Source organism: Triturus cristatus, chromosome 6 (genome assembly GCF_964204655.1).
Source record: "Triturus cristatus chromosome 6, aTriCri1.1, whole genome shotgun sequence".
NCBI classification, from domain to species: domain Eukaryota; kingdom Metazoa; phylum Chordata; class Amphibia; order Caudata; family Salamandridae; genus Triturus; species Triturus cristatus.
In genome coordinates, this window is record NC_140589.1 from 533,151,324 (window position 1) to 533,173,240 (window position 21,917).

A 21,917-nucleotide genomic window follows, 5' to 3' on the forward strand; every position below is an offset into this window, starting at 1 on the left:
CATCTGCAGGTATATGCTCCATGGCTATGTGGGCTACCCATACACATTCTGCCGACCCTTTGCTTGCAATGCTTACCTCTGGAGTGGTACAAGATTTGGTCAGTAAGTTCGGGTAACTTCACTAACACCTGTAGCCTTGTCCTAAAAAGGACATAATCCTAAGCTAATATTACCTTTATGGTGAGTCAGTGTCTATTAGTTTATATGCTCTTTCATACGAATCCCTCCACTATTGGCCAAAAGCACACAATATTTGACTAGTTTTTCAAAACAAGAACTGACTCAGGTGCCAGTAGGCATAGAACATGAGGCACGTCCATATGTGTGTGCAGTAATGGTGCACAATGCTATGAACTAGTAGCTATAGAAGCAGACTCCACTCCACCTCAAGTTGATAACGGGGAGTCAGAGAAACTGTAATGGAACTTTAATCCTTCTGATACTTTGTGCCACATTTGATACAGGTGTGAGTGACTGAGGGCCTGATTTAGATCTCGGTGGACGGGTTACTCCATCACAACGGTGACGGATATCCCGTCCATCTAAATATAAATCCTTTTATATCCTATGGGATCAGTGGCGTAATATTATGACGGACGGGATATCCACCACCGTTGTGATGGAGTAACCCATCCACTGAAATCTAAATCGGAGGATCCCACCGTGCGGCTGTTTCCAACATTCTTAAAACATAGTCACTTTTTGGATATGATGATTGGGAGTTTCAGGGATTTTGCAGAGCCCAGCTCTCCTACATTTCCAAATTTACATTGTGGTAGTCACTCGTTAAAACCTGAAAATTTGTAAAAAAAAAAAAAAAATGTTTATGAGCTGCAACATTGTAATGCAAAGTTAATTTTCCATACTTGTAGGTAATTGGGCTACTGGTTGGGCGGGGGGGGGGGTGGGTGAAACCGTACTCAAGCAGAAGCTACAGTGCTTGTCAGGATGAAATGCAGGCAAACCCCAAATTACCCTGTGCTTAACCCGCTGGTAGCTTGGCACAAAAGCAGTCAGGCTTAACTTGCAGGCAATGTGTAAAATATTTGTGCAGCACACAAACGGTAATAAAGTGAAAACCCAACACAAGAAAAATCCCACACCAGCGTAGAAAAAAGACAGTTTAATGTATTATTTGACACCAAAACAATCCAATCAATAGAACTGTGGTGATATGCAATTTAAAGATATAGGGAAAAATAGTGCTTAAAAGCACAATGCAGCAGCTGTGGTTATCTGATCGTGCGGGACTGGAACAAAGTCACAAGATCAGGCCAACCGCGAAGGAGTGCAGGCTGGATACAGAGACTGAGTTAGGCCCGTTGAACAAAGTACCTTATGTCCTTGGTGCACTGTCTGTGCAGCATTTCTTTGTGAACCTTTGCATCATTAGTTCTGAATCAGCTGTGGGACGAGGCTTAGTAGGGCTTTAAGCCCCTCGGTGTCAGTTCCGGTGAGGTGAACTATGATGCTTTGCGGGGTTTTGCATCGTTCTGCGTTGATTCCGATGAGGCTGGCAGCTTTACGGCGATACTTTGCTGGGCTTTGTGTCAGTTCTGATGGGGACTACAACTGGGCTGGCAGAGCACCTTCTGGCCTAATTCCAAGTGTCCAGGCACCACTTGGAGGGAGCATAACTCACTGTAGGCAGATTCCAGGTGTTGGGTTCAAGGTGGTTGGAGCCTTTTCTGTCCCTGAGGCTCAGATCAGGAGGGCAGCCGACTAGCCCTTAGAGTCACACTGGTGGTTCTGGGTTTGAGATGTAGGTTCAGTCCATCTCACTCTGGCAGCAGAGTAGCAGTACTTCTTACAGCAGAGCACCACAGCAGTCGTCCTGAGTCTTCCATGGGCCCAGAGGTGTATTGAAGAATTGGGTCTGAGGGTCCAATCTTTATACTGCCAGCTTTGAAGTAGGATGAGATTCTGGAGATTTCCACCCCCAGAGGTGTTTGGAATGTCCTGCCTCCCTGCCCCCAGGTTGTTTGGGGACACAAACGACTAGAGTGAAACCCTTTGTGAGTGTGCTGAGTCAGTCTTTGTAATGTGCAAGTGTTACAGATGACAGCTGCTCACCCCGCATCAAATCCAAGATGGCCCATCCTGCCAACACCTATTCCCGCTTTGTCTCGCTGTCTAGGAGTGCTGTACTAAGACAACTGCCAGCTACACTTAGTCATGTGACCCTGGATACAGTCTGCGGGTAGCAAATGGATGGGACAAGAAAATGCTGAATTCCAAAATGTCATTTTGAGAATTGTGACTTAAAATCTGACTTTACAATTAAAGATTTTTGAAATAACAATTCTTTAAACCTCAAACTCTACATTCTTACTTGCTTTCAATGAGGGGTGATACCCCGAAACCGGTCCCAGGATGCTTGTTTCTGGTCCAGGGAGGACCTGGACTGGCAGTTTGGACTGGACTGTTCCCATGGGGAGCAGGGTGAAGACTGATTGACATATGGATGTGTCCAAACTGGAATGGCTTGTGTAGCAAATAAATGATGGATCTAACCCAGATCTGTGGGTGGGGGAGCATGTTTGATCTGTTCATCATTCAGTCCATAAACTGTTCTTTTGCATGGCCACTAGTAGCATTTAATTTACAGGCCCTGGGTACATGTAGTACCACTTTAATTGGGACTTACAAGTAACTTAAATGTGCCAACTTGGTGGAAGCCAATGTTGCCATGTCCTGAGAGAGAACACGAGCACTTTAGCACTGGTTAGCAGTGTTTAATAGCTATTATTATGGTTCCAGCACACTTCCAAATAAAATTAAATAAGTTATTCACAACCACATTATAGTACTTTAGAGTTTTAGAATAGGACTCTAAGCTGCAACTCAAGTCGTTAGGAGCCACTGCACAGATTATAAGACACAACACTGCCAGTCACTGTTGAGGCAAGACAGAGCTAGGAATATGCTCAGTATATAAAATAGGCCACAGAAGAAGTTTAATTTTACAACTGTCCATCTTCAGCTCACCCCATTTTTACACATTTATGATGAGAAATTTGGGAGGCTATTCACTGTGTACAGGCCTACTATTAGTGCTCCTGTGAGGTGTTCCCATTTTTAAGAAGAGAAGCGTTTTTTCTCACTCTCATTTTTGTGCTGAACATTCGGTCATTTTTATTGCATTAAATACATCAAGATAATTTTTTGAGGCTTTTTTGGTAATCATCATCTGATCTAATCGTCTAAATTTATTGTGTAATTTCCTTACTTATCATTTATCATGTCATCATTCTACTATGGCTTTCTGAGTTATGTTTAGGTCAAAAAGTATAAAGTTTTGGGTTTAAACAACTCGTCTGCGTTATAAAGCTGATTTACATATACATTAGGTTTGGTCTTTCGAAACGCATAACCAGGTCAGAACTGTTGGATGGAGTATTGAGAAACAAATGTATTCTATTATCAAGTGTTTTGAAACATGGATAATTAGTACTTCTTACTAACATGTGAATAATAGCCATTTTATCTATATTGCTTTTGTAATGGAACCTGAATAAAGCTTCTTGCTATTAGTTAGGTGGTCTACCTCTTATCGATACACCACAAAAGTCTGAGTTATACACGCTTTTGTTCAGGCGAGTGTATTAATCCTTCATCCACTTTACCCTATGTCTAACCACTGTTTCCACACGTCTTGAAATTGAATTCCGACTGAGTCATGTAAATGGCATATTGTGCCGAGGCATGAGGTGCATGGAAGCATGAACATATAGTATACCTAATGTACTGTTAGGTAGAGCATACACAACTACGATCTATTGTGGATTCCTTATATTTAAACAAATTTTACTAGCTTTACAGATATGTTTTTTTGTGGTCAATCCTGTTCTGTTGGCTTGTAATGGTAATGGATTGGTAGCAAAGGTAATTTCCAGAAAAATATAAGTAAAGAATGTGATACTTATTCAGGACACAAATAAGGGTCTTCTCTTAAAAATATTTTTGGTGGAGGATTAGCTAGAGGTAATTGGGTTTTCAAAGGAAGTGGAAATGTATGCCTAGGTACAATCTTGCTCCTGTGTTCTTTGACTGCAAACAATAAACATATCTTTTTCTGTTACAGACTTACGTCGCCAACATCCTGATTGCAGTCAATCCATATTTTGATGTACCTAAACTATACACTTCAGATATTATTAAAAAGTACCAGGGTAAATCTCTCGGAACCTTGGCTCCCCATGTCTATGCAATAGGTAGGTGATATTAAATTGTATCTACTTTTCAAGTGAGTGCAATTTGAAAAAGGGGCCCAGCCTTTGGTTCTTGAAGCTCACAGGATCCTTCTATGAAATTTCTACTTGTTTCTTCAATTTAATTATCCTCCTGTTATAATCGTCATATATTTGCTATCCCTTTTAACCTCCTTTTGATTTATAGATGTACGTTTATTTTTGTGTATGTCTTAAATATAAATGCACATTTATTGTTGTTTTTTAATACAAAGTGATAATTGAGCCTGCCTGACTATATTCATGTTTTCTTTCTGTATGGCTTGGATTTCTTTCCTACAATTGTTTTCAAATAATGAATAACACTTTATAGATTTATCATTTGTTTTCAAACAATAACCAAGGTTTCACAGAACGTAAGTGAAAGGTTAGAAGGGCTTTACTACTAATTATTTATTTTGAAAATGTTCAGCGGTCTGCAGGCCAAATATATGAACTAGAACAGAGTGTCATTAGCGAAAGAGGACCTTCATACCAGGGATTCAAGACTGAGGGCCATACAAAAGGTGTAATCACCTTTTCTTGCTGATGGCTATATGAAAGGCACATCCAGCCTTCTCTCAGCTCACCTGTGACTTGGAGATGGAAACAGCAGCTGCTATTTCGTTGCTTAACATTACTTCTGTTGTTCAGAAAAAATGTGCACGTGTGAACTATGTATGAAAGTCGTATAGACCCTGTTTTGGTGCTAAGCTTAGTTTAGTTTAGTCTAGATAAAAATTGTTTGGGGATAAGGATGTAATGAAGCCATGCAGTATCATGAAAATATCATCGTTTTGTTTCCATTATTCTTCCTTTTGACTAGTAGTATTGCTACTACCTTACTTATTTTTACAGTAGCCACTATTCACATTGCATACACTAGCCTAGGATTTTGATTTTTTAAATCTTGAAAGTATAATCCTAGCCTCCTAGTGTTTTCGAGTGTACATATTTATTGTTAATGGAAGAGGGGTTGGGATCCATTAACTATCCCTATGAAGTTTTACATGTCTGGTTGTTACATAAAAGCACCTCATGGAAGCAATGCTCAATGGGTTGCAAGGTGATTGCAGGCCACATGGTTCTGTTTCTCATGGTGGCAGATAGACTAATTCTGTTGGACCAGAGGGTCTAGGAAACCAAATTTACCAGAGAAGTGTTCCTCCTTATCACTTGAATCAGTTCTTAATTTGTTAAATTTTTTTTAAAAAAGTGTTAGGGTCCTTGTAGGGAGGCCACTGCAGCTTACACCACCCATTGCTCACACTAGAGCTGCCAATCACAGTACTATAAATATTAGCCATCGCACTCATACAAGTGTGATGATTCAGAGTTTAAATATACATTACAATTACTAATACATGCCACCCAAGCTATGCGTATAGCTTTGGGTGGCAGGTATTAGTTATTTTTAAGGTGCATTTAATTAATACACAACATCCGTTGTGCTCTTCACTATGTGGCAGGCTGTCATAAGAGCCGGTGTTGACAATAAAGTGCCAGTGCCGAGCACCGGAAACCACTGACTCAAATTAAGCATTGGCTTGAACTGATACATACACTTCATTAAGGGTTGTCAGTAGCTTCTTTTTCGGCATGCAAAAAGTTAAAGCTTCGTTCCTTTGGTTCTATTGTTTTCAACCATAAGGTTCCAAGGCAAATGATGCTTGATGTTAACAGCTGCAAAGTCGCACAGCATAATCTTTCTGTTACAAAACACACTTAATATTATTTACAAAAAGGTAGCAAAAGGGATGCAACATATCCGATGAAGGGGATCATGTATTCAAAAACTTCAGAAAGAAGAAAAAACTAAGAAATATTCAAGAAAAAGTAGTGTTTTGTTATACAAAAATATATATAAAGAGAAAAAATTGATAATAAAAGTGATCATGTATTCCTAATCAGTTTGAGGATGATGTCCTGTCCACGTAATCATTTGTAACAATGCCTGTTGAAGATTCATATATCTTGTTTGGCCATTTTTTTCTACAATTTCCTACGATGATATGAACAATAAACAATCCCTTTATTTGTATTTATGTCCAACCTCTTAATTCTGTTCGCAGCCCAACTTTTTCATGTGTGCACAGAGCGACACATGTTTTGAGTCATGCTGTTGCGTCCTCAGAGTTCTTTCACATAATCCAAATTCTTAAAACTGGAGTTTTGTTTAGTTTTAACCATCTAGTGTATTTCCATGAATTGTCCCTTCAACATCACACACAGAATTGCTTCTCAAAATGTAAATCTGTAATTTTCACCTGTCTAAAATAAATCCTTCTAATTTGCAGCCGTACTTTCCATGTAGTCTCTACGCGCACTGCTTTTTCGCAATATTTTCAGGTTGAGTCCAACATCTCTTGCAAAGACCATGATATGCTGGACTCCTACTAACGATGATCTTGAAGGGTACTCCTGTTAAAATGTTCGTAAAAAGTGGTAGGTGTAAGGAACTACATGGAAAGTTTGTCTGCAAATTAGAAAGATTTATGGCAGACCCACAGAGATTATAGTTTTACATCTTTGAGAAGCGCTTCTTGTGTGAGGTGGAAGGGACAAATCATGAAAACACAGGGATGGTCGAAGCTGGATGAAACACAAGTTTTGAGGATTCATATCGTGTGAAAGAACCTTGTGGAGGTGGCACATGTCCGCTCAGCGTAATTGTGAACATTTGAGCTTGAAACATAATTAAGAGGTTGGACACAAATACAAATAAATATGATTTTTTATGTCATCATTATATGAAACTGGTACAAATGATGGGCTATCGGGACGTGAATCTTCAGCAGACATTTTTACAGATAATTACATTGACAGGATATGACCCTTAAATTGATCAGGAATATTTGTTTTTTTTATCATTGATAACAAGATAGTTTTTTATCACTTTATTTTTGTAAAATACAGTATGAAGTATTCAAACTTACATTTCTCTCTTGAACATATCTTTGCTTTTTCTTCTTTCTTTAGTTCTCGAACATATAGTCTCTTTGATGGTATAAGTTGTTCACCTTTTACTCACATTTTGTGTATGTTGGCAATCAACCCCTCTTTAAACCAACTGCTTAACCTATCTCTACATTTGGCCACTGTCCCTAGCTGCTGGAAACAGGCTAAATCCAATTCCAGTATTGAAAAAGCCATCAGCTGACAAATCAAATTTTTCCAGTTTTAGACCTATATCTTTGCTGCCAGCTTTCTCCAACATACTCAAGAAAACCTATAACCAACAACTGGATTTTGGGGTATCACAACTAAACTCTTAATTGTTTATGTGGCTCCTTTGGCTACACTTGTTGAGTCCCATGGCGTCGAAATAGTTTTGTACGCCGGTGATACACAGTTACTCCTCACACTAGATATAAAAGCTCCCAATGCCCTGAACAATTTCATGGCCTTTATTTTGACAATGTTCTACTGGATGCGCACCAGCAACCTGCAATGCAGTGCCCATAAGACCAAAATATTGCTTTTCGGGATCCCACACCCCAACTGGGACAATAACATTTTGCCCAATTGGGGGCCCGTCTCCACTGGCCCCTGCTGGGTGGCCCGCAGTTTGTGCGTGAAGTTCAATAGCTCAGCCACCTGTGCCTCCCAGATGGTGAGTGTCATCGGCTCCTGCTTCGGACTACTAAAATGCCTAAAAATGTTCCTCTACCTCCTTCCTACCCTGCAGCAGAAAACCGTGTTCCAGGCACTGTACACCTCAAGGCTGGATTATGACAATTCCCTTTACCTGGGCCTACCGGCCTATTTCCTGAGAAGACTACAGTTGGTGCAAAATGCCACAGCACGACTTCTGCTGAGACTGCCTAGAAGGACTTGTATCCAGCCTCACTTGAAAGAACTTCACTGGCTTCCCAGGTTTAAAGGACTTATCATGACACACAAAGCCTTCTATCACTCCAGTCCCCAATGCCTGTCAAAAAGGACCATTCCCTATCATCCACCTAGATCACTCCATTCCTCCAGTTCTCTTTTGGTGGTAATCCCCAAATTTAGAAGGAAAGGGAGGGGCGGTAGCTCGTAATCTTACCTGGCTGCCAAATACTGGAATGCCGTCCCACAGCAGCTGCGGGCCACTTAGGACATTTTTGTTTTCAAGAGACTGCTCAAAACCTGGCCTTTTAGTTCTGCATTCTAAACTCCATGACATCTCGGATCAGTAGCTACTATAGTGCCAAGACACTCAATGAGTAGATGTTGCTCTCTACAAATCCCTAGATAGATAGATAGATAGATAGATAGATATTTTGTAGGTCAAAGAAAGGTTACTGGTGTTTGAGGATTCAAGCTGGGCGCAGGGTCGGGTGACCAGTCTAATCTTAAACTATTTAATATTATTGATATTGATATTCTAACAAGTGGCAAATCCCTGATTATTGACGAACCAGAACAAAAACAACAGGCAGCCATCTTCAAGAAGATACTCCATAGTTCTTACCAAAGAAGGCAGGACCAACACATTGACATGTACAAGACAAGTGCAGGCCAAATGACACAAGGAGTCGAGGGACTGTAAAATATAGAGAAAGGTTGCATCCCACAGAAATCAAAGGACCGTTAAGCATCTATGAAGAAGAAGAAATAGAAGAGAAAACTATAATGGTACTGTCACCGAACAACAGAGCAATATGGCTTCAGGAACATTTAAATTAACTTGACAAGTTTAGTCATGAAGTCCGACAACACAACAGAATATGGGAGAGATCAAAATCGACTTGAAATAAAGATATTGATATTGCTAACTGTACCAGTTTCCGGAGAAAAAAGTGGTAGAGAAGAATGGCCTTGGTCACAGGTCCCACACTCTGCAAATAAATCTTGAAAGCTCCCTCGGTATACTAGAGATGGAATTTCCAAAATTCTTGGAAGCTACAATAAACACATAACATCTCATCAAAAAATGGGAATGAGCAAAAGAATGAGCCAACAACCTAACAATACAAATGGAGAATCTCCACCAAGAGATCACAATCCTACATAAAGACTTAAAGAGGACAAAAATAACACCTCAAAGAAAGCATAAGAAGAGTAAAACATAAAGGTCCCATATACTAAAGGCAAAATGTATACCCTGCACACCTAAAGAAGACTACGAGATTAAAAAAGGCTCCTTAGCTCAAAACACAGAAGTCATCAAACTGACTAGATAGGCATACTAAATAAATTCATAGCATCAACACATGTACAGTTGAGTTCTTCTGCCTAGGAGCATCATTGAACCCCCCCCCTCCTTATCCAAGCTAGGTATAACCTATAGAGCATTTTCCACATAATTGACACAGGATTGAGAATGTTTTTTTTAAAGAAAGATATTGCATGAAACACTTGTAACCTACTGCTGAAGAATCTGAACTGATGCTTGGAAGGTAGCTGTAACACAAAACATACCTCATCAAACATTTATCAATGAGATTCCAGTCAGCCAAAGAAAAGAGTAATTAGATCAGGTATTCCTGTACATACAACAACCTGAGACAAGATCAATACCAGCCTTCCTGCTGAAGAAATATGACTAACAAGAAGAACAGGAAAGAACTAGAACAGAGCCTGAGCCGTGCCCACCATAATAGTTAGGTACTGCAACATCACAAGGAGCCCTCAGACAGAAAAGAAGATAATCCCTAAACACTCAGCATCAAAAGATAGTAAATACACATGCAGATTCGAAGAAGGAAATAATCACATAGGCAATGAGATCGAAGAAGACCCACACGGAGAACTTAAACCTTACAACCAGCACTACCAATGTGCCACAGGTGGGAAAGCCATACTAAATCAGTACCAAAGACAAAAAATCCTGGAAAGAAGTGCCACAAAATAGCAATAGCATTGAAAAGAAAAGAATACAGAATGTCTCGATCTGAGAGCAACAAAGTGACGAATTTAACACTTACTTCAAGAGATAGGACCACTGATCACTTACATGCTTTAAATAAATGGGAAAACCCTTCACGAGCCAATAGATTGAAATGTTTCAGGCCTGCTCTAGATTGTAAAACTGTGTTTCGTTAATGTCCTTTTCATTAGCTGATACATAAGCCCTTGGAATTAGAATGGCTAATTTTAGAGAGAAGATAATAAAAACTAACAACCCCCACATCATTGTTCTCCACTAAACATCATGAGACAGCAAAACAGCCACACCTTTGGGTTGAAATTTTGAATACCAATGGTTGGAAGTCCCTAATCTAAAAATCTGTTAACAAAATCAGGGAGGCATTCATGGAATTATGGCTTAAAATATCAAGAGCATTACCCCCTAAAACAGGCACACATTTATCTGCAATATATGTTTCACTGGCCAAATCTCCTGTGATAAACTCTTTCACCCCAAAAGACAAATAGGCAATATTAACCCACTGCTTACAAGCCTAAACAACGAAACAGTATGGTCCTCCCTTCCACTATCATTATATGGACGGTCTGCCATTTTTAAGATTGTCTCTTTACCCAGAAACCTCTACAGACTACAAAACTTCCCTTACAAGATTCCACCCTACTGGTTTGCACAAGTAAATGCTTTACATAACAAATTTCTTCTGGAACGGCGGTGCGATTAGGGTAGCGTTACACACCTGCACACAGTCCACATACTGTGGGGTAATTGCGGCGGCAGATGTCTATGCCTACTATGTAGCCTCCCATATTTTGATAATTAGTGAATGGTGGTACAACTCCCCAATCGACCCGGATTTCGCACTGGAACACGCGGCAAAAGCAGGACCCCCCTTCTCCAGCTCCTCTATAGCTCCAGGAACCTAGATTCGCTACCCCCAGCGAGTAGGGTGGTTATTCAGCTCTGGCTGAATATGGTCAGACAGATGGGGTGGTGCAGGACACTGACCCAAACATCTCCCTTGTGGTATGGTATGTACCTCCGTCCAGTGGCGGCTTTACGTGGATTCCGTGGGTCGGACTTGGTGGAGATATCGACCCTAGGAGATGTAATGTGAGGCACTACGTTGAAATCTTTCCAGCAACTGCAAGTAGAGTTTCAGCTCCATAAGACACAGTTTTATAAATCCCTTCAATTCCGCCATGCTTTTACTCCCCTGATTTATGCATTAGAGACCCTACCTGAATTTCACCCTCTGGAGGGTCGCCTATTGATGGACGATCTAGGCCTACACAAGATTAGACAAATCTATCAAAAATTGACGACCCATACACGGACGACACTTGACAAGACTAGACCAGCATGGCAAGAGGATATCCCCGTCCTGACTGACGACGACTGGGCAGAGGCCATTGCCCATGCGTCCATGGACAGGCACTTCCCCTTGTATTTAATCTTGCTGTTGTCCCACAGGGATTCCCATTTCTAGTTCTTTACACTGACTTCCATTTTCTTGCCTATTTTGAGTAGTGCAATTTTTGAGTTTTTGAATATTGGGTTGGAAGCGTGCTTGTGTTTGTTAGCTGTTAGTAGAATCAGTGGGTGCTCGATTGTTAGCCATACCGGTGTGTACCCCTTGGAGGACGTCAGCCAGTACGCTCCTTGTTTGGCCAGGAAGGCGGTTTGGTAGGTTCTGTAGTCAGCTAAGTTTAATCCTCCCATGTGTTTGTCTAGCCTTAGTTTGTAATACTTATCCGCGCTTTTTTCCCTCGCCAAAGGAATTTCTTGATCTGGTTATCTATTTTACGGTGGAAATCGTCCGTGAGGAGCAGTGGTAACATGCTAAGCAAGTAGTTGATCATTGGGGTGATCATCATCTTGATCGTTTCTATTCTGCCCCACCAGGTTATGAAGTTTGGGAACCAGGACTCCAGAAGAGTCCTTGTTTTCTCTAGCAGTAGCTTCTCATTTTGATCTGGTGTGGATCGAAGGTCGTTTCCGAATTGGACCCCCAGGTATTTGATGAACCCTGTTTGCCATGCCAGGTCCGAATTCCCTAGGGTGTCCCTGGTGGTGTGGATGTTGAGGGGTTTACATTCTGATGTGTTCCTATTGAGTTTGTATCCTGAGTGAGTTGAGTATGTGCCTATATTGTCTAGGAAGCCCTCTATGGAGGTCCCATGTTGTTCTGTCACAATGAGGATATCATCCGCATAGGCGGCTACCTTGATTTCCACGTCATTAATTCTGACCTCCTTCACTCCTTCGTTAGCCTTGATATCTCTGATAAGGGGCTCCAAGGCCTGGAGGAATAGAGAGGGGGGGATAAGGGGCAGCCCTGTCTAGTTCCGCGTAGTATGAAGGGTTCGGAAAGTGACCCATTAACGACAATGCGTGCTCTGGGGTCTTCGTACAGAGCCAGTTCCTTATGTATGCCTCTCCAAGGTTGAATGAGTGCATGCATTGTTCCAGGAAGGCCCATGAGACTGTGTTAAATGCCTTCTCGGCATCTGGGGTGATAGCCACCGCCGCCGGTTCTATTAGTTTGTTGGAATGCTCCAGTATGTGGCATAGGAGTCTAGTGTTATCGCTTGATATGCGGGTCTTTAGGAAGCCTACCTGCTAGTTACTTATTAGATTTGGCAAAATGGGGTTTAGTCTTGCTGCCAGAATTTTAGCGTATATTTTACAGTCCACATTAATTAAAGATATGGGTCTGTAGTCTTTGGGCAGTAGTGCGTCTTTACCCTCCTTTGGAATTACTATTATGTTTGCTTCCGACATGGTTTTTGATACTATTCTATTCTCTGCACAATGGTTGAATACATTTTTCATGGTGGGCTCTAGGTGAGGGAGAAGAGCTTTATAAAAGGTGGCTGTGTATCCATCAGGGCCTGGTGCTTTGTTGTCCTTCAATGATGTGACTGCCATCTCAATTTTGGCCGTGTTGATCTCTTGGCCTAGTTTTCGTGCTTCCTCACCTGTTAGTTTTGGTAGGTCAAGTCTGTCAAGGTATTTTGTGCATTCCCCCAGGTTTAAGGTCTGATCATTAGTATAGAGTTCTTGGTAGAACTCTTTGAATGTGTGTAGGATTTCTTTGTCTTGTGTGTGTTTTGTTGTGTGAGTCTGTGACGGATGCTATGTTGAATTGCCGCTGTTTGCGCTTTAGATATGAGGCTAGGAGCTTGCCCGCTCTGTTAGCCTCACAAAGATTGATGGCCTTGTATTTATTGACCCACAATCCGGCTCTCTCGCTCAGTATTTTATTGTACTCGTACTTTTTCCTGGTGATGTCTGTTAGGAAGCTAGCGGTCTGTATTGCACTGGTGTGTGCTGATTCTAGTCTTTTGATGTCCCTTTCAAGTTGATTCAGTGGCTGGTTTGCGCTTTTGTTAATTTTGGCCTTGATGTCGATTATTGTGCCCCTGACTGGCGCCTTGAGTGCATCCCATAATGTAGTGGGGTCTGTGTCTTGTGGGTCGTTGAATGTGAGATATTCCTTAATGGCTTCCTCTTTCTTTGCTTTGTTTACTGGGTCGGTCAAGACGTCGCTGTTAAAGCGCCATCTTTTGGGGATGTCTTCATTGTGGATCCCGCTCAGCTTGAGGCTTATGCACGAGTGATCTGAGAGTAGCCTTGGGGCTATGTCTGTGTGTTCGATTAAATGTGTGTGTGTGGTCCCGTAATTAGTATGTAATCTATCCTGCTATATGAATTGTGCGGGTTGGAGTAGAAGGTGTAATCTCTAGTGTCCGGGTGTTGGAGTCGCCATGGGTCTTTGAGGTTGAATCTGGCACATATGTTCTTTAATGAGGAGTGGGAGCTTGAGGGTTGGGAGTGGCAGTGTGATTGTCGAGTATATGGTCAAGAGCTATGTTCAAGTCTCCCGCCACCACGGTGAGGTCGTTATGCGGTATATCGTCTAGCCTGCGTGATATTCCCTCCCAAAACCTGGTGTCGTCTGTGTTAGGTCCATAGATGTTTACAGTGTGTATCAGCTCTCCCCCCCCCTCCTCAAGTGCGTTTTTAGTAATCTGCCTGTCTCGTCATGTTGTTGTGCTTCTATAGTTAGATTGAAGCTCTTGTTTATCAGTGTGATTACCCCTCGCTTTTTCCCTTCTGCCTGTGAGCACGCCACCTGCGATATCCAGTTGGCTTTCACTAGTTTAATATCCTCTAGGGATAGTTTGGTTTCTTGTAGCATTACCACATCTCCTTTACTTTTTTCCAGGTAGTCAAGTATCTTTTTCCCTCTTTACTGGATGGTTGAGGCCCTTGACATTCAGGGAGACTATCTTTAGTTAAGATGATGGGTTAAGGTTGTTGGTGGCAGTCATTGATTGTGGTGGGTGAGCGCTATTATGTGTATTCTATGTCTCCCTCTCTTGTGCGTTGTGTACCCTCCCCTACCGCTGTGTCTCAGTGCGTGACCTTTTCCTGCCCCTGACTCAGGCCTACCGTTTTCCGCTCCTGTTTTGGTCATAGTGTAGTTTCTTGTGTAGAGATATGAATGCAAGAAGGAGAAAACAGACTGTAAGGTAAAGGAAGGATAAAAGAAAGCAAGACCAGGCTGCTGACCCCCTTCACCCCTCTCCCTCCCCACCCCCCCCACGCAAAAACATCAGATAGTGAACGTGCGACGACGGGATCGCCATTCCGTCTCCCCGGGAGTTTGCTATTACTGTTCTTTTAAGTTGTCCTTCCCTTGAGTACACTGTTACAGTCCTTATGATTTTATATATATATATATATATATATATATATATATATATATATATATATATATATATATATATATATATATATATATATATATATATATATATTCCCACTTTAGAAACTCTTTATGTACAGTATTAAGCGACTGTGTAGGTCACCTCCCCGCCCCCCATGCATTTCCAGCAGGGTAAACAAAAAGGATATGGAGCTCTTCTCCCTCATGTTGACGGCGGAGTGGGGTGGGGCTGTCCCGATGGCTATGTCCAGCACACCTACTTCGAGTTCCTGAGGTAGTTATGAAGTAGTTGTGAGGTCAATGTAGTTATGAGGTAGATCTGGTTGTATTATAGTACGTTACCCACGTCGGTCTGCGAGGGTCTGGTGTGTCGCTCATTCCACTCTCAGTTCCGGTGATGCCCTTCTCTTGCTGGTGCCTGACTGGGAGGTCTCCATTCCTTCTTGTGTTGGGCCTTCCAGGTATCTGTTTAGTTCTCTTGGGTCTTCGAAGACTTGTGTCCGTCCATTGTCATTTATCCGGAATCTTGTCGGGCCGGTGAAAGAGAATAGGATGTTTTTCTTCCTCAGCTTGTCACGTAGGGCCAGGAAGCCCTTTCTTACGCCCACTGTTGGCTTTGAGTAGTCTTGTTTTATTATTATCTTTTGTCCATTCCACGCGATGTGCTGGTTTTTCCGCGTGTAGGCGAAGATGGCGTCTGTGTGTTGTGATCTTAATGGTTTGCATATTATTGGGCGCGCCACTGGTTTTGCAGCTGACCTGAATGTGGGGACTCTATAGGCTCTGTCTAGCTCGAAGGGTTGGTCACATTTGAGGTTTGTGACTTTGAGGCCAGGATCCTGCCTTGTCTTCCACTCCCTCCGGCACTCCTAGGATTCTTATGTTTCCCTTTCTGTTCCGGTCTTCCAGCTCCGCTGCTTGTCTTTGAATTGCTGCCGTAGCTTTGGTTAGGGCCTTTAGGTCTTTGTTTACCTGCAGGTCCGCATCTTCAATGGCACTTATTATCTGCTCTGCGGCTGTGAGTCTGTTGTTCGTGGCGTGCATATCAGCCCTTACTGCCGCTAGTTCTAGTTGGATAGTGTCGGTAGACTGCTTGGTGGATTTGGCCAGGTCGTGGACATCCGCTAGTTTTTTCTGGTTCATCTCCAGTGTACCATTCATGTCAGGTTTCTGTTTGATAGGTGAGTCTGTTATTGTTGGTTCTCCCTTGTTCTTTTTTGATTGCTGTTGCAGTCTTGCTTCATTTCCCGCCATGCTTGTTAGCCCTTTCTTTTCCTGTTGCAGGACAAATCTTTTTCCTCTTCTGGGAGTAGCGTCGAGTGGTATGTGCTCCTTAGCTGATTTCCGTTGAGATCGCTTGGGGTCCACGGTTAGGTCGCACCTGTGGGTCTGGTCTGGTTGGTATTGTTGCTGCGTATCAGTCCGCATTGGTAGTAGCTTGGTAGGAGATGGTTGTATATTTTGTCTTCTCTTCCTTCTCCCCGCCCCTTCTGGTTACTGGTATACTACTATTCCTCAGTGTGCGCAAGTGCACTTGCTCTAGCTTGCTCTAGTAACGTCTGCTGCCTTCTTTGTTGCAAGAGTGCTTGAGCGCTGTGTTGTGCGCGGTTGTTTGAGCAGTTAGATCTGTTTCTTGTGGCCCCCGTTTCTCCTGACCTTCCCCTCGGTGCACGTTTTCACTCTGCGCGCTTAGTTAGGTTGCGCTCCCACTTTGCTGCGCGACTTTGGTTATATTTTGTGGGTAAGTGGAGGTTTTGAGGGGATTTGGGGGGGTCCGTTTTTGTGGTGGACCTCCTTTTCTTGTCTACTCACAGCTCGCTCTTTGTGCCCTCTGCGTCGTTCGTCTCACCTTGTCGAGGGTCTTTTGTTTCTCTGCGTTCCACCGTTTCTGCCCTCGGTTCCACTTGCGTTTCTGTGGTCGGGCGGCTGCTGTAGTCTGTGGTGAGCTCCTGCAGTGAGCCCGTGTTAGGGCTTTGCTGCTTTTGATCTTTATTTTCCCCAGATCTTGCCCTGCTTCTTTCATGCGTTGAATCTTAGTGATCAGCTGCCCTTAGCTCTCTCGCTGCCTTACTGCTTCCGTGATTTCCGGTTGTGGTACGCTAGACCGTCTCTTACTCTCTCCTAACCTCACCTAAGATGGCGGCTGATGGCGACTGATCGATGCGCCCCTCCCTTTGGTTTTGGTTTTGCTTCCGCTTTGTCTCCGTTCCCTCTCTCCGGCTCTTAGCGCTTAGTTTTCCCCTTTCCCCTTCCCATTTTTCCGTCGGTCGGTTGGCTTATTCCTCCGCCTTGCTTGGGGTATCTTGCCGGCTGCCTCTCGATCTTCGCCTTTATGACGGGCCAGCTCTGCTGACTTGCTCTGCCCATATGTTCGCGCGTCCACCTTGTTTGTCTGCTACTCGCTGCTCACCGTCTTTAGGACCATTCCTCGCTTTGTCGCTGTGGCTCGCTCAAGGTTGGGTCTGTCACAGCTTTTCAGTGCTGTGCCCGACTCCCTTTGTCACGCTGTTAGGAGTTAGGAGTTTTGGAGTTAGGAGTTTTGGTTTCGATCTTGTGGCGCCATTTTCTCTCCTCCGGGCCGCCTCCGGCATACAGACTCAGATGGCACGTTCCTTCCTTTCTCCGCCACAGTTGCACACAAGATTGTTACCCTCTTCTAGGACTGGTGTTCCGACATCCGTGGCTGTTCTTTTCCGCTCATCTGGTGATAACGCATGAGATCACTGTTTTTTCCTCCCAGTCTGACGGAGTGGGTGATTTAGGCAAGCATCCCCCTTGCCGTCCAAGCCACGCCCCCCGTCAGTGGTTTTCTAAACAGAATGGAGGCACAAGCAGAATGTTTTTGTATGCACATTTTCATTAAGAAACTGACACATCCTTTTTGGCTGCAGAAATTCAAATCAAACACTCATATTGTCATAATTTAAAAGGCAGTGCCTCTTTAAATGTGTTGTTATAACTCCTGTTGGCCTGTTGGTTAAGTGAGCATGAAGTCTGAATTACCGTTTTTACTCAACAGGTTTTTAGGGCTTGTATATTTGTTCCTTTCTTGAGCACATTTTTACACATATTACCAGTCTCTGGGGTGCCCAGAAGTTCACTGTTTATCTTTTATCTTTCAGCTGATAAAGCCTTTCGTGACATGAAGGTGCTGAAGATGAGTCAGTCCATCATCGTGTCTGGAGAATCAGGGGCCGGCAAGACAGAAAACACCAAATTTGTTCTCAGGTTTGTGATAAGATGAAGACAGAGGTTGTGTTGGTTTTAATGTCACTGTTGTAGCCTATGAACCCTCAGTACCATTCGGAAGAGTGCTTCTGTTACAGGACGTAAGCATGACGGATTGATCTTGTATTCAAATAAACCCTGACGTTTTTCAACAGGAGGAACTTACTAAGGGAGCTAAAACAAATTTTCCATTCTAGCCCTTTGTCTATGTCAATTTCAGGACATACTGCCTACATTTGATTAGATGTAATGTATTTATGGTTAAAAGGGTGTGCGAGGGCTCAGAGGCAGGCCTTGACTGGTATCTTTTTCCCAAGCACAGCAGTCTACACGCAACTGCTGTGGTATGTGTAGGATTAGAAAACCTACAACAGAAAAGGAACCCCATCTCTTCTGCCTGTATGAGACTGCTGTAGGCAACATTTCTTGCTTGCTTGACTTCTTCCATCACCTATAATCTTGTGCCATCAAAGCAATCATCCTTCAGTCTTTTTCTGTTTGCCATGCTTCCTACCTAACAACTAGATGGCAACTGGTTAGCTCTTTCTTCAATAATGAGGAGGTCGGCCAAACACAAACGTTCTTTGCTTTGCTGCCTTCAAGCACACTCTCTTTCTGCGTTTCCACGCATATCCTTATTTATTTTCTTTGCCTCTTCATTGAACCTCAGCATTTTTTCAACCCAATTCTCGCAGATAGCCTAATCGGTATGATCTTGCACTACTGGACAAGGCGATCAACTTTGCACTCTTTAAAAAGACAAATTATCATTATCTGCTTCAGACATCAGGTTAGGTCAAGTCAATACATTTTGAGATTACCACTAAAAAAGGCAACTTTAAAGTTCCATCTGGAAAGGTTTGTATAATATTTATTATTTTGGTATTGAGTTAATCTGAAATCGTTGTCGGTATTGTTCTCAATGGCGTCCCACGCTCAGACACTGACAACGTGTGCTTTCATTTTTAGGTTTGCTAATTAGGTTGAAGCCAACCAGACAGTACAGCTGCCTGGTTTGCTAAAGACATCTTGGGGACATTCAGAAAGCTGACCTAGGAATGCATTCCTCCCGTTGCTTACTATTGGCTTTGTGGTTTGTAACTCACATTTTCTGGCTTTCTATTTGCTGGCTTTATTTGCTTTAGGCTGGCCAGCTTGAGTTCATCCCTCCCATTGCCCACACCTTGTTTATTGTATCCTTCCACAAACTTGCTTTCCGTGAACAGGCCTTTAAATCTTGTTTTTATCTTGTCACATTTGCTGTGCATTCAAAGGCAGAGGTCAAATGTCAGGCTTGCTCTTCCAGGGTTGGTGTTTATTTCTCCTTCTCTGACTTCAAAGTGTATCCAAGTAAAATGAGATGGTGTAGAATGTTTTTTTCTAGCACACAATAAAAAAATAAACTGTGCTTATGTGTCAGACTATATCAGAATCAGTGCAAATCAAGCATTTTTTATTTTTTTATTTTGAAGTGTGGTTGGTGGCAACAAATATTAGAATAGTGGGTGATGACATTTGCACGCATTATCGTTTGTATGCTGTAAAACCGAATTTTGGTGAAAATGTAATGGTCATTTCAATTGAAAATGTGTTGTCTGTAATGACATTACGCTGCCGCACTATGCATACACTATGCCACTGCACTGTAAGCCATGCCGCACTATTTCCCGGCACTCCACAACATGCCACTCCACTCTAAGACACTCTGCGACATGAAATGCTACTCAGCTCTACCAGCACTACAGTTGATATTGTGTCCTACATTAACGGTGTGATTTCCTCTGAAACATAAAGAAACAGAAAGTCAGTCTCATGACTGTATGAAAACTTACTGTACTATCTATCCAAGTATAACGCACAACGTTGTTGTCCCATATATGCGTACAGTTGTTTACTGCACCCTGACTAACATCATTACCATTCCATAAAGTCATGACCCCACAGGAAAATTCAGAAGGCCATTCATCATGGGCCAAAACTGGTCCAGTAACTCTTAAACCTGGCTTATGAACACCATCTGGGTGGGGGTAAAGGATTAACTAAATGGCTATTACACTCAGTGGGCGGGATGTTACTCTGAAAACCCCTAAATCTTGAACCCTTGGAATCCATTCTGCAGTAGTAGATCGACCTGTTTTCTGTTTTCTTCATGCAGTGATATTTCATCCTTAATGTCCTGTCTATCTGTAAGGATATATAAAACTTCTCCTGAAGAGTTATATTTTGTGGAATTGACTAGAACATGTTAACATGTGTTAATTACATTTGGGCCTACACAAGTAGAGATGCAAAAGTCATAGATCTGTGCTTGGCGGTACTTTGGTTGAATGTAGCCTATCTTATATTGTAGCATGGGGAGTTAGAGAGCAGACGAAACATAATTAATTGGTACTTTCTGAACCTATGTCTGACATATGCTGATCCCACATATTATCCGATAATCTAGTATGAACATTATGGGACACGTTAGCATGAATAGAGAGGTCTCTTCGTAGGTGTGTTTGATGTTAGAGATAGAAGATATGCAGCTATGGAACAACAATAGAAAAGATAGTATTCAGAAACACAAAAGAGAAAGGAAAACAAAAATACATACATTTTGTTCATTTGTTGACAATGTGGCGTGATGCTGGATTCAGATGAATATCGGTGAGGTAAATCCAAGGTTTCCTGCCATATACCTTGAGGGCAGTGGGGGTCACCATGATCACCGTGAATAGTCCGTCGAATCTGGGCTGTCTCCATTTCTGGACAAAATTGCATGCAAAAACCTGTATTACACTTCACCACCTTTAAAGATGGTAGTGACAGTATCACCTCATATCCTTACACACACTGTGTAGTCAGAGTAGTCTTAGCCTTCTGAATGATAGATAGCAAACACTGCATGCTCTGCACAGAGCGTCAAAGGTGTCCCAGTGACAATGGGGGTGCTCCTCTGCACTGCAAAGGCTGCAGTGGCGAGAGCCTGTTCGCATGACTAATGTCCTCTCATCAGTGAATCCAGCAGTCCACTAAAATATGCAATGGGTTTGTGTCCTAAGGTATATTTCTGTGTAAGGACAGCTGTCATCACTTGACCATTGCAATGACAAAAGAGGTAAAACTCCTTGGTGTAATCAGGAACTCCCAAAACTGGGGCATTTGTTATATCAGTCTTCAACTTCTGAAAAGTCTCCCTCATCTCTGGTGTTCACGTTATCTTGCCATTCCTGTCTTTTCCTTCTTTGATAGAAACCAGCAAAGGCATTATTAAAGTGCTGTAATCAGAAACCCATTGTCTCACATAATTACAGAGACAAAGAAACTTCTGCATTCCTTTAAGGGTTTCTGGCTCAGTCATTTGACGAATAGTTGCTGCTCTCTCAGGGGTTACTTGTCGGCCCGAAGCTGACTGTAATTGTCCTAAATAATGGACTCCCTCTTGACAATACTGGATTTTGTCTCTCCCTACTTTGTATCCTCTCTGTGCAAGAGTAACCAGAAGAGAGATGGTATCTTTCCTACACTGTTGTTCTGTTGTTCTGTAGGACTAAAAAGTAGTATGTTATCAACATACTGCAATATGTACTGTAACACTGAAAGTATGACAGATCATTTTTAACCACTTTGTTGAAAATGCTAGAGGACTCACAATACCCTTGGGGTAAGACGAGAGCACAAATACTGAGTTCCCCTATAGGAGAACACTGTCAAACAATGCCTGTCTGGAAGGAGAGGGATGCTGAAAAAGGCATTCTTTTGATCTATAACAGAGAAATATTTAGCATCCTGAGGTATATTTATCAGAATGATGGAGGGGTCAGGAACAATTGGAAATTCTGGTCCCACTACATCATTCCGGGTGCGCAGGTAAAGCACCATACGCCAT

At 42.5% G+C, this 21,917-nt stretch overlaps 1 protein-coding gene across 9 annotated transcripts in view; it reads left to right on the forward strand.

Moving 5' to 3' along the window:
- The window catches only part of MYO6 (myosin VI), an 856,486-nt gene that overhangs the window by 339,476 nt on the left and 495,093 nt on the right, over positions 1-21,917 (forward strand). For all 9 annotated transcript variants that reach the window (XM_085610973.1, XM_085610975.1, XM_085610976.1 and 6 more), the window contains exons 5-6: positions 4,085-4,214; positions 17,941-18,046. In XM_085610973.1, the coding sequence (XP_085467099.1) occupies positions 4,085-4,214; positions 17,941-18,046 (236 nt within the window). The remainder of the gene's footprint in view (positions 1-4,084; positions 4,215-17,940; positions 18,047-21,917) is intronic.